Source organism: Chinchilla lanigera, unplaced genomic scaffold (genome assembly GCF_000276665.1).
Source record: "Chinchilla lanigera isolate Chin_1 unplaced genomic scaffold, ChiLan1.0 scaffold00039, whole genome shotgun sequence".
NCBI lineage: Eukaryota > Metazoa > Chordata > Mammalia > Rodentia > Chinchillidae > Chinchilla > Chinchilla lanigera.
The window spans coordinates 1,111,720-1,124,236 of record NW_004955440.1 but is presented as its reverse complement, the minus strand read 5'-3'; the positions used below and the strand labels follow the sequence as shown (position 1 = coordinate 1,124,236).

Here is a 12,517-nt window from a genome sequence, read left to right as displayed (position 1 = left end):
TTTATTTATTTATTTATTATTTTTTGAGACAGGATCTTGCTTATGCAGTTCAGGCTGGCCTTGAACTCACTAAGTAGGCCAGGCTGACCTCAAACTTGTGGTGACCTTCCTCCCTCAGCCTTCTGAGTTCTAGGATTACAGACGTGTCACCATAAATGGCTGCTATTTTCTATCTAAAACTTTCCATAAAATAAAATGTGTATTTGAACTAGCAAGAGTGCTCAGGAAAATGGTTAGATAGAACTTCAAAGTTTATTAATCAGTAGCTGTTTTTCCTTTTCCTTGTACTAACTGTAACCAATTAGAAAGTGCAACTAGAGGGGTTGGGGATTTAGCCCAGCAGCACCATGCCTGCCTGGCAAGCTCAAGGTTGTGAGTTCGATTCCCAGTACCAGAAAACAAACAAACAAACAAAAAAATAGTGCAACTAGGGGAAATGTATGTTAACTATCAAATATAGCAAAAATCCTAAATACCTAGGACTAGATGGACCAAGGTCTATTGAGTGAAAGTTGCAACACGTTATTGAAGGAAATGAACAAATGATCCAAATTAATGAAGAGACAATCTTAAAATTATCTATTGCTGCAGAACAAACCACTCCAATAGTTGGTTATTTAAAACAATGACTTGTGGGGCTGGGGATTTAGCTCAGTGGCAAAAGTGCCTGCCTGGCAAGCGCAAGGTCGTGAGTTTGATTCCCGGTACCGGAGAAAAACCAACCAAACAAACAAAAACAATAAAATAAAACAATGACTTGTTATTTTTCATGATTCCATGGCAATCTGCATGGTTCTGTTGATTTTAGCAGGGGTCCCTCATAAGACTATATTCAGCTGAGGGTTTTTCTGGAGCTGGTGTTCCAGGGTTCTCTCACTTGGCTTGAGTGGAAATTTCATGGCCTGTTCACATACAGCACCATAACTCAATATCACTTTTGCTACACTCTTTTGGTGAAGGGATCTTAAGCCCTTCCAGATCAAGAGCAGGCAAAAAAGACACAGATAAAACGGGAGTCAGGTCAGGGGATCCTGGAATGAAAATGTGTGGCCATTCAATGACCTGTCACACTTTTCATGTCATGCAGTGGGATGATTTATGAATACAGTGGTGTAAGTTCTCTGCTAAATCTGTAAATTTAAATCTGTCCAACTCAGTGAAAATTTGCATGGTTCTTTCTGTTAAATATAATGAGATGATCCTAAAGTTCATATAGAAGAAACAGCCAAGAAAAAATATAAACTGAACACAGAGCTTGATGTATAAGACACTAAAACTCATGAGCGCATATAATTAAAACAGAGTGGAATTGGTATAGTCATAGGCAGTAGATCAATTTTTAAAAATAGAACACCAAAGAAAAGGATCTTGCATGTGTTGAATGTTGTTAGAATTAGATGGCATTTGAAATCAGTGGGGGAAAATTTCCATCACAGAATTAATGAATTTTTATCTTATAAAACATAAAGTTAAACTTATGCTTTACACCATGGACTTAAGTTTATCCTGATGGTATCAAAAATATTAAGAGGACATAATAAAAATGTTCTTTTAATTTAGAAAGTATAAAAGAAAACATTGATGCATTTGATTACAAATTGATTATAACATTCTATGCAATCACAAAGAGCCAACAGATGATGGGAGAAAATATTTGCAATATCAATTAATAAGGAATTAATATCCAAAATATTAAGATCTTTTATAATGCAATAAATAAGGAGGAAGCAATAGGAAAATGGGCAAAAATTTAAGCACACAATCACAAGAACATAATTCCAGTGACCCCAAAACTTTCAGAGATGTGCAACTTCACCAATCATCATGGGTTTTAAATTGAAACAATGGGGTCACTTTCTTTTTCTTTTACCAGCCAGTTAAACTTTAAGGTTGATTCTATGCAGTAAACACAACTATCTGGAAAACTGGTAGTTTCATACGCTACTGAGGATAATATATGTTTTTAAAATATTTTGGAGAAATGATTAAGGCAATTTCTATCAAAATTTTAAATGTCTTGCACTGTAATTGCACTTATAGATATCTAAATTTTCTTTTTCTTGGTACTACAGTAGTGGGAATTCAATAGGACCTTTGCACTGAGCTATCTTCACACCTTTTGTATTTTTTATTTTGAGACGGTTTCTGCAAGTCAATAAACAGTTCAAGCAGGGCTCAAATTTGCTATCCTCTTGCCTCAGCCTTGTGGAATACTGAGGTTATAGGCCCATGCCAACACACCCAGTGAGATTTCAGCTTTATAGAATAACTCATGCAGGCACAAAAAATGTGTGTAGCACTTCAGGGTAGCACTGTTTAGACACAGAAAACATCCACAGTTGTCTAAGTTTCTGGCCATAAGTTAGCAAGCAATTTATCAATCATCTATTGCATAGACTAATAACTGTAAAAACTAAATTAAATTCATATATATGGAATATATGAGACCAAAACCATGCAATTATGACATAATAGATGTTGATCCATTTTATTGAGGAAAGAAAAAAATCAGTATTTACATATTTCTAGAAAAAGTTTTGAGTGTTTACATATCTCTAGAAAAGTTTTTGAGTGTGATTGTCTCTGAGGAATATAGAAAGTTTGATAGTGAAGGTGTAGATTTGCACATTATACTCTACACTTTGTTGATGTTTTTAGTTCTTATTGCTGCTACAAAAAGAATGACTACTTTGAATGTGTTGTAAGTTTAAGTGCGGGAAAGATTACCATGTCATAATTTTCTTTCTTTTTTTGGTCACATTCTAAGGCATTTCAGAGACAGTAACAAGGAGGGCAAGGGTTGTGAGACTTTTGATGAAATGGAATGCTTTTCCTGAGGTGACAAAAACATATTCCACTTACTCCAGGAAACAAAGCCATGGCTAGTGGGTGAAGGGCTAAGAGAAAGATTGGCACTTTCCAGCTGCCAGAGACCCTCAGAGTGAAATGGACTCTCTGGAAGGCAGTGTGAGCTGCTGGTCTCTCAAATGGTTCTGCCGAGACAGGGCAGCCGCTTGGTTTTATTGAGAGGTAGTGTCTTGCTGACCGGTAGGTGAAGAGAGAGTTGCGGTAAACCATTTAAATACCAGATTCTGGGATTCCAGTTGTCCTGTGCGGAGGTAAACAAAGAACCCTCATCCGACACTGAAACTCTTATCTTGGGTTATACGACGAACTAAGCCGTAAAGACATTTAGCTAGGTTGACAGTACTTTATGAGAAAATTCTTAGCATTTCACACTTATAGTGTACTTAGATAAATTCTGTTTTATGCTTCCAATCCTCACTATCAAAGAACAATCTACAGGCTAGCAGCATCAGTTTATTAGAAATGCAGAATCTCAGGTTCTGCTATAGATTTACAGACTCAGAGGCTGCATTTTTCAAGGATCCATCCAGGATTCCTACACATAAATTTGAGAAGCTCTGATCTGTCCACCTAGCCATAGGCTAAATCCTCTTTGTTCTGAACATTCAAAGTCTGCATAAGAATAAACAACCAAGTACTTGGGGGGATAATCACAAGTAATTAGAAGTGATAAGAAGAGAAGATAAAATAACTAAATACACATTTGAGTATGTATGTATAGGTGTATAAACATAGCTATGCATTGAGTAAATATGCATACATACATGTAAATGTATGCATAGAGTCAACACATATTTCTGTAGACATACATGTACTATATATATATCTATATGATTGTGTGTCTAGGAATGTGCATATGTGCATGTGTGTGTGTGTGTGTGTGTGTGTGTGTGTATGTGTGTAAAAGTTAAACCTAGCTCTTTGTCATTATCATTTAAATTAGTGGTCATTGATTGCTGTGCCTTTTAAAGAGATTTTAGCCTACTTCTCTCTAAATTAAACCAAGCTGCTGCTGTCTCTGCAGGACTGTTTGAGAGATCAACAAATGAATGGCATTCTCTTTAATTAAACATCGAATATAAAAAGAAAAATATCTTTCAGGCTGCTCTCACACATTTCATTTTGACAGTTGTTAGGATATCTTCAATGTCATGTTCTCTATTTTATGTTTTACTAAAATTCTTTCTATTATTCGTAATGCCTTAATGGATTTTTAAGGCTTAATCCTTTAATCTTTATTTACTTGGCTTTTAGCATTTCTTTTTCACATCAGGATATTTGAAAGCAGGGAAGGATGAAGAGAGGTTACTACAAAAGAAGAACTTTTTCAGGAGAAAAAGAGACACTAGGTAATTTGAAATATCCTAATTACCAGCAAAAGTCTCAACAAAAAATGTACTGGCTTCTGATTTATTTTAGTGTGTCCATTTCCTGAATCATTTTCATTTCGCACTTGTGTGCGAAGACATTTAATGAAAAATAATGAATTCTGCAGAGTATGGGGACATCACAGTTAAACCTTTTGTTGGATTTCAGAAAGCATTGCTTTTCATAAACTGTTTTCTTAACAAGTTGTATTGTCTCTCAGCAGGCTTTGCAGAGTTTAGAGCATACTCTACCCAACTAGCCCCAGATGGAAAATACTCTCTTGAAATTGGATGGCTTTTTAAGTGTAGCTCTCCACAGCCTGCTCAAAGGAAAAAATAAGCTTGAACAGAATGTATTTAGAGGCATGGTCTATAATTCCCCAGCATCCCACGTATGTGGATGTTTTCTCTTTTGGCAGTGGAATTTTTCTAATTTAATTAACTCATTAACGTTAGCAGATGACACAGTGTGAAAATTCTTCTCCCTAGTCACTTATCTAACTATTCTTCCAATCCACTGGAGTTATGTGCCTGCCTTATTTATTTATTTATCAAATTTATGTGTGTATCTGTTTTATTTCTATTCTGACTTTCCCTTGAAGAGTTCATGAACAGTATGTAGACATTTTATGTAACGAATCAGAAACCTTTCTAAAAACAATAAATGGAGAAGAGACAGAGGATAGAAATACATCGTGGGGAAAGTCTTTACAAATAAAGGCTGGGAGAGAAAGAACAGATGGTTAGAGAGGAAAAACCAGAGCTGAAAATGCTTATCCTAGTCCAAGTCCCTGCCATTCTGCCTCTTGTTTTTACTTCGTAAACTATAAAAATGTAGCAATAGTCTGGAAATCATCTGGAACACCAGAAATGACCATAAAGGCAAGTCTTCTAGGCTTGTCCAACCAAAGTGAATCTTCCTTGTTCAAATCATGCACTCACTCATTCATTCATTCACATTTTTATTTTACCTTGCATTTTACTAATCAATATATAAATAAATCTTTTCTGTATCTTCTTTCTTTGTTTTAGGGTTTCCTTAAAATTTAGGGATATATGTCCTCCTTACTTCCCTCCCTCCCTGTCTCCCTCTATCCTTTCTTTTTCCTTTATTCCATCTGCCTGTCTGTCTGTCTCTCCCTCTCTCTTTTTTTTTTTTTTTTTTTTTTTTGTCTTTTTGTGATAAGGTCTCCCTATGCAGTTCAGGCTGACCTTCAGCTCACTTTGTAGCCTAGGCTGGCCTCGAACAGGCAAGGATCCTCCTGCCTCAGTCTCCCGAGTGCTGGGATTACAGGCGTGTACCACCACGCCCAAATATTTCTCTCTCTCTCTTCTTTCAGTCTAAGGATTTAATGCAGAGTCAAATTAAATATTAAACACATATTAATGTTGAATGAAAAGAATCCTTTTGAATGCTATAACTTTTTAAGTGTCTGTTATATTGTCTTAAAACAGGTGCTATTTTAAGATTATCTTTTGCAATCTTCTTTTGGGCATTTGAAGTTCTTCCCCTAAAACTCTAAATGATAGCCTTTCCAGGCCATTTGTGCATTCATTTGAAATCTAGTTTTGATATTTTTATCTTCAGCCAATATTATTTTCTGAATAAAAGGAAAGATAGGACCAGGTTTCAACAGGACTATTAGTAAACCTGAAGGAGTGGGCACAGAACTGTGTTTATCCAAAGTGTTTGTACCTAACATTTCTTTCAGGTCAGGGTTTGCAGATTATAAATTGCTGAGTGCAGTAGCCAAACAACTGCTGCCAGCAGCTGTGTGCTTCAGCCACTGAGAAGAGATGAAGATCAAGAAAGGGATTATGCCCCCACCCTCTCCGTCCAGTGCTCTCTTGGCTGCATTTTGGGCATATTTAGGGATCCTAAAATAAGGATGCCTGCCTTCCATCACTAGTAGTTCTGATTTGTTTGGTCCAGGGGGAACCTTGTTGATTCTCCCAGGCAACTCTAAGGTACAGCAAAGTTTGAGAAGCCCCTACTCTTAAAGAACAGTTGCTAACTCCAGCTGCTGTTGGCATACTGTGATGCCTTTGTCTCTGGAGGTTGACACAATCTGGATATTAGAACTTTGTAGGTGTCGTGCAGGTGATTTTAAGGTTTAGCCAGGATGTAGACCCACTTTTGATCTGTCCTTGGCATATTCTATGGTTTGGATGTAATCTGTCCCCACTAGAACTCCAGAGCAGGGAGGATAGGGAAAGGGTGTAGGTGGGGAGAGATTCGTTAATGGGCGCAAAAGGTAATCAGTATAAGTTCTGTTTTCTATTTTCTCCAAAGGCTCCCAGGAAGGAATTCAGGTGTTTCCCAAGAAGGTTGGCTGCCTAACCAAAGGCACCTCCAGCAAGTAGGCATGAAACATTTTCCAGCCTGGGAAAGAAACTACTCAAGAGGTTTCCAGCAGAGATGGATTTACTGCGAGGAATTTTTTGTGAAGCTGTTGCAGGGGATGAAGGAGAAAAAAGGATATGTCAGTGATTAAGATATTGATCACCTTGATTGGTAATTGGGAGTTTCAGACATTGTTACTAGAGTTTCTGAGCCAAAATATTAGAGGACCTACAGAAGTTGCGGGAGCCTATAGTCAGTGTCCTAGTTACTTCTCTCTCATTGCTGAGACAAAATACCTGACACCCAAAGTTAGAGGAGGAAAGATTTATTTGGCCCACAGTTTGTGTTGGTTTCAGTCCATAATAGGCTGGCTCCAAGGCAGGGTGGCACATGACTGAGGGGCAACAGTTCATGGTGGCAGAAGACAGCAAAAGCAAGAGAGAGAGCAAGACAATCCCTTTTCTGTCCCTTATATTGTATCCAGTATACTGGGATTAGGGTGGTGCCAATTCAGTCAGTGGACTGGTCCAACAATCACCCACCTTTAATCCCAGTATTGCACTATGAATCAATCACACATTCTAGATTCAACAACCTCTGAAAAAACCCTATGACCACATGAGGCTTTGGGAGGACATCTACACACAAGCCATAACAGACACGTGCTGTTGATGCTGCTCAGCTAGAGATGAGCAGAATGGCTTTTCCCTTTTTATTGTTTTTGAATCTCTTGTCACCACTTCCCAAGGCAAAAATCAAATGAACCCACTGACCAAGAATTCTCAACAATGTAGTTTTCATTATACCCATAATACAAAGAAGAATAGAGCAGGGCACACTTAGAGGAGGCGATACTAAGTTCGAACATTCAAATAACTGTCAGATAGGGAAGGGGTCTGGGAGTAGCCACTGCCTTAGTAGAACTGAGGGTTTTCCCTCAGCTCTTCAGACTCATAAATCTGATTATTAAAACATTCATATATGATAATTGCATCATGTCCTTCTGCTACCACCAAAATTCCTAGCTTGAAGTCTTAACCCCCATGTAACTGCATTTGGAGACAGAGCATTTAAATAAATAATTATAGTTAAAAAGTTCATGGGGGGAACTTTAATCTAATGCTTGTGTCCTCATGAAAAGGGAGGTGTTCCTGGAGATGTGCATACACTAAGAAAAGGACGTGTGAAGACTCAGCTCATTGGCAGTCATCTGCAAGCCAAGAAGAGAGACCTCAGGAGAAGCCAAAGATGCTAGCATCTCTCATTTACTCCACCCAGTCTGTGTTACTCTTATGGAAGCCCAGGGGGACTGTTTCACTGACCAGATGTTTAGATAATGAACATTAAAAATTCTGTACACCAACTTGCAACTTTGTATTCAAATGTGACTTTCTGAAAGAGTATCTACTTGTATTTGCTGGTCAGCACATTCTTCTATAAGTAAAACCGCATAGAGGTCAAATGAAATTGGAAGGTTGCTTGGTGAAAGTAGTTTCTGGGCAGGTTGTATTGGTTGCAAGGCGTAAATGGCCTGTGTGATCGCATGAGTCTTTGAGATCTGACATATTTGTTCCTGCTGCAGACCTGTGGTCTGTGCTGGACACATGTCAGCGATATCTTTCCTAAAAACACTAGAGGTGGTATATGAGAATAAGCTTGTCTGACTTTTCCTTCCTAGACGCCCACCCACTTTAGATTGATTGCCCCATTCTGTAGGCCATTTTGTTTCTCTTGGGTGTCCTTTTTGATCCACTTGGATACCTTCACTCTGATCCTTCTCATGTTTTCCCATTTAACTCACAAGTGTACATCATTGGGGTGGGAGTAGCACCTTTACAGAGGCTGGTAACTTGCTAGGTTGTACTACTATAGTGTATTGTTGTTCTCATTGGTCTGTACCTTCATAGTCAGTCAATGTCTATGCAATATTGCTGACACAACTTGATCATTATTTCTACCTATATTGTTGACACTATAAAGTGAAAGGAAATTGACCATGTAAGGCAATTGAATCAGCTTTTCACATAAGAAGGCTAGACTATTTAAGAACTTTTAAAAGGATCACCCTTTCCCAAAATGATGGCCTCATCAACCTATAATGGGATAGAGAGTCTAACAGCTAGAGTTTAATCAGATTTACCAGAAGCAAAGATCAATATGTCTAGTATTTAAATCTTATCCACTATGCACCAGTCACCAGCAAAACTCTTTACTACAGTGTCTTATTTATCATCACAACAACCCTACTAGGAGAAAGGTCTCACAACAAATGACATTTTGTTGAAGAATTAACTCAGAATTAAATACTTTAAATACTTTTTTCAATATTATCAGCTGGTAAGGATTAAAGTAAGTATTGAACCCTAAGATTAACCTTTGTGTTTAGAGCAAAAGCCCATAACTGTTACCTAGAACTTAGCACTTTGTTCACACATATTCCTTCTAGTTTTTTCCAATTTTAGGAAATTGGTCCTCTCTTCAATGGCACACAAAGCCTCTTTCTGGGTCCTTTTCCTTGTCCCTTTGCCTGGAATCATATTTACTTTTCTTTTTGCATATCTACTTCTACCCTAACCATTCTATCCAAAAAGTTTCCATGTCCATATACTTGACCATTATTGTACTACCTACTGGGGGTTATTTCCTTCATGTAGCTACCTATCACAATTTGGAGTTATTTCTATTTGCTTACTCATTGTTTATATACTGTAATATAAGGTCCATAAAGATGTAGACCTAGTCTTTCTTATAAGCTTTTTAAAACTTAATATTTTGTTAGTACGTGTTGCAGTTTATGCAGTTTACAGTCATCTTGGAGAGCGGTTACATGTACATACTACAGCTTGTTTCTTTTTCTTAAATTCCCTTTCCTCCCCTTCCCTTTCTCCTCTTCCAATTCCTCTTTGTTGATGTTATTAATCTTGGCTCATGTTATAGCATATAATGTCTACATTAGTTGAGGTTATTAGGTTCCTCTATGTGGCATACCTTTTCTAAGCTTTATTCTAAGCTTTCTTATGGTTATGTTACCAACATCTCCAGATTAGGTATTCTATACAGGCATTCAATACATATGTGCTAAGTACCAAAGGGTAATCCATTATGACCCGTCAAACTCTCATCCTCTTAGGGATTAATAATGAAAGAATCATGGTGTAAACATAGTGGCTTGAGTAGTCTCTTTAGCTGAATTCATCATTATGAAAGATATTTTGAGACAGCAGTAAACATAGTCACTGAAACAAGACTTGGGGCTGACAAGTGAGCAGCTGAACTGGGAAGGAAAGGCAGGCTCGCAAATCAAATTTCGGTTGACTAATACCTTCGCCCACAGTGACTACACACAATTAAGTTATTTTCTGAAAAAGTAAGTTCTGGATTTTCTCTTTGTGTTTAACTACTCAATTCTGCCAACAAGCATATAGTAAGAACTTACTGTATTTAAGCAACTACCGAAATGATGAAGGTGGTTCAGAAGGCAAGACTCTAATGACTGCAATGAAAATTGGGAGAGAAAAGGAATCGTTATTAAATGGAGTTCTCCAGCAAGGTCTTGTGAAGGAGACAGGGTCTGAGCCAGGTACTGGAGTGCAGCGAGGATTAGAGCAGATGGAGGTGAGAATTACAATCAAAAGCGTGCTCTCAGGAATGTGCCTCATGTGCCTGGGGATTGTAAAAGACTCGTTGGCAGGAAACAGGCCTTGAAAAATGATGTTGATTTTTTTTGGATTTTCTCCTTAATTCTGAGTGGGCTCCTAGGAATTTCTGTGTAGGTTGGTGATATATTAAGATTAGTGTCCCCAAGAGGGAGATTTAGAGTGACAAAGGTGGAGGAGGGAGCCAAGGCTGGAAAATGAGTCCATCAGTTTCCAAGGCTGACTGTACTTGGGGCAAACCGTCTCATGCGCGGTTATCTCGATCCTTCGATTGATCCTTTCCAAGAGAAAGAGGCCGTGTGCTGTGGCTGTGGTCAGTACTGCTCTACTCATGTTGGACTTGGAATAATGGAGAGTGGTAGAATCTACTTCTTTTTGGTTTTATAAAAGACTGGTTAGGGGCTGGGGATTTAGCTCAGCAGCACAGCACCTGCCTGGCAAGTGCAAGGTCATGAGTTCAATTCCCCGTACTGGGAAAAAAAAAAAAAAAAAAACCAAAAAATAAAAAATAAAAAAATTAGACTGGTTAATACAGCATTTTATTCTGCTCATCTCTTCTATGTCAGCAGTGCCATGGCTGTGCTTATTTATGAGGATTATGAGCAGGTTCTGCATCTCCAGGTGCCTCCTGTATCATCAAGGATGTACGGAACTATATTGACTAATAATTAAGGTTAACTATTTGGAGGTTTAATATTTGGGTAATTATAATTTAAATCATAAATCATTGCCTCAAGTCATTTAACATATATCATTGGATCGCCACAGTTGTGTTTTTTACAGTTGAGCAAATGAGTTTCAGAGAGGCTCAATGACTTGCCCGATGTTACTCAGCTAACCGGTAAGAAAACATAGGTACAACCCCATTTCTTTCATTTCAAGCCTTTTACATGTCGGTGAAAACTGGAAGCTAGGACTCATGCACATGATAGATCTCTGATAAGCAAGATGCTTACCCTTTCTAGAATAAGCAGTCTCAGTAGAGTGCAGGAATGAAGTATATGTTAAAGTGCAATGAGTATCCATTGACAATGACATCACCCACCATTCTCTCTGAATCACTTGTCCCAAAAGGAATGTATCTTGTAATGTTCCTCAAATATTTTTAAATGACATATTTTAAAATTAAATATTGACAATAGTGTTCGTGTTTCAGTTTCCCCTCGTTGGGCTCTGGGCTTAATAATTCTTGGTTATGGAGCCTGGTTTTGTCAATTTGATCTCGTGGAATTTGCAGACAGCATCTGTGTGCACAGTAACAGAACGCTTCTGGCTGATAGAGAGACGATGGGTGTGGAGCAAGTGTGGCATGAAACGGAGTGTTTGCTTTTTTCCACAGTCTGCTGATTCAACCTGCAAACCCATTCCCCAACTCCATTAGCAAAACCTATGAAAACACAGGGGCCTCTGAAAAGACAGCTCTGACATTTGCAAGCCAGAGAGGTCTTTTCAGTTGAGAGATCCTAGTTGTGTACTTATCACTGGGGTTTGGGTATTTCGATGGCTCCGTTACTTGTTTCTGGTTATAAAATTGAAAACTAAGAGTCTAAACACAGTGCACTTGGATAGTAAAACACACTTTCACTTTTTGCAGTGACCCTGAAAAGAGACGAGGGATTCTTATAAATCACAAAGGAAAATAAATAACTTCACTCATGGAGGGGAAGAGACAGCTTGAGAAAAGGGACTTTGGAAAAAGGCTGTCTCTGGACAGCAGTCTTGTGGTAAGTACTAAATATTCATTTACTACTCTATATATTTTGGCTTAACGTACATTATTCTTTGACTGTTATTTCCTGAGCCCTGTGCTTTTGAAACTTCTATTCCAGTTACCTCATTAACAACGTCCCTTGGGATTTCATTTCATTTATTTTTTATAAATTCAAAACTGGCAAATTATGGGAATGTTTGTATAGTGTCTTAATGTGCAAATGTCATAATCTGTCAACATTATATATAATTATATTAATTCCAGCTGAAATAGACTTAGCCTGTACAAAAACTCTACTGTACTGCCAATGCCCAATGCCAAGCCTATATATAGTTACTCCCTCACCCATTTATCTTAACTGTGAGGTTAGGTTGAACAAGAATTCAATGCAGCTTCAGATATTGAAGAGCCAAGAAAGTGCTCAAGATTTTCTTAAGTATGTAAATTAGTTCAGTCATCCATACAATTTCTTTCTAAGAGTTTTGATGCTGATGGACATCATTCTGAACAGCCTGTTTGGATTGGCTTTTATGTATGAGAATCTGGTTAGTTCAAGAAACAGACTAAGGCA

At 37.9% G+C, this 12,517-nt stretch overlaps 1 protein-coding gene across 2 annotated transcripts in view; it reads left to right on the top strand.

Annotated features, from left to right (window-relative positions):
* Nckap5 (NCK-associated protein 5) overlaps window positions 1-12,517 on the top strand; it is an 892,836-nt gene that overhangs the window by 34,988 nt on the left and 845,331 nt on the right. For both annotated transcript variants that reach the window (XM_005390736.2, XM_013517461.1), the window contains exon 2: window positions 11,830-11,959. In XM_005390736.2, the coding sequence (XP_005390793.1) occupies window positions 11,891-11,959 (69 nt within the window). In that variant the 5' untranslated portion in view covers window positions 11,830-11,890. The remainder of the gene's footprint in view (window positions 1-11,829; window positions 11,960-12,517) is intronic.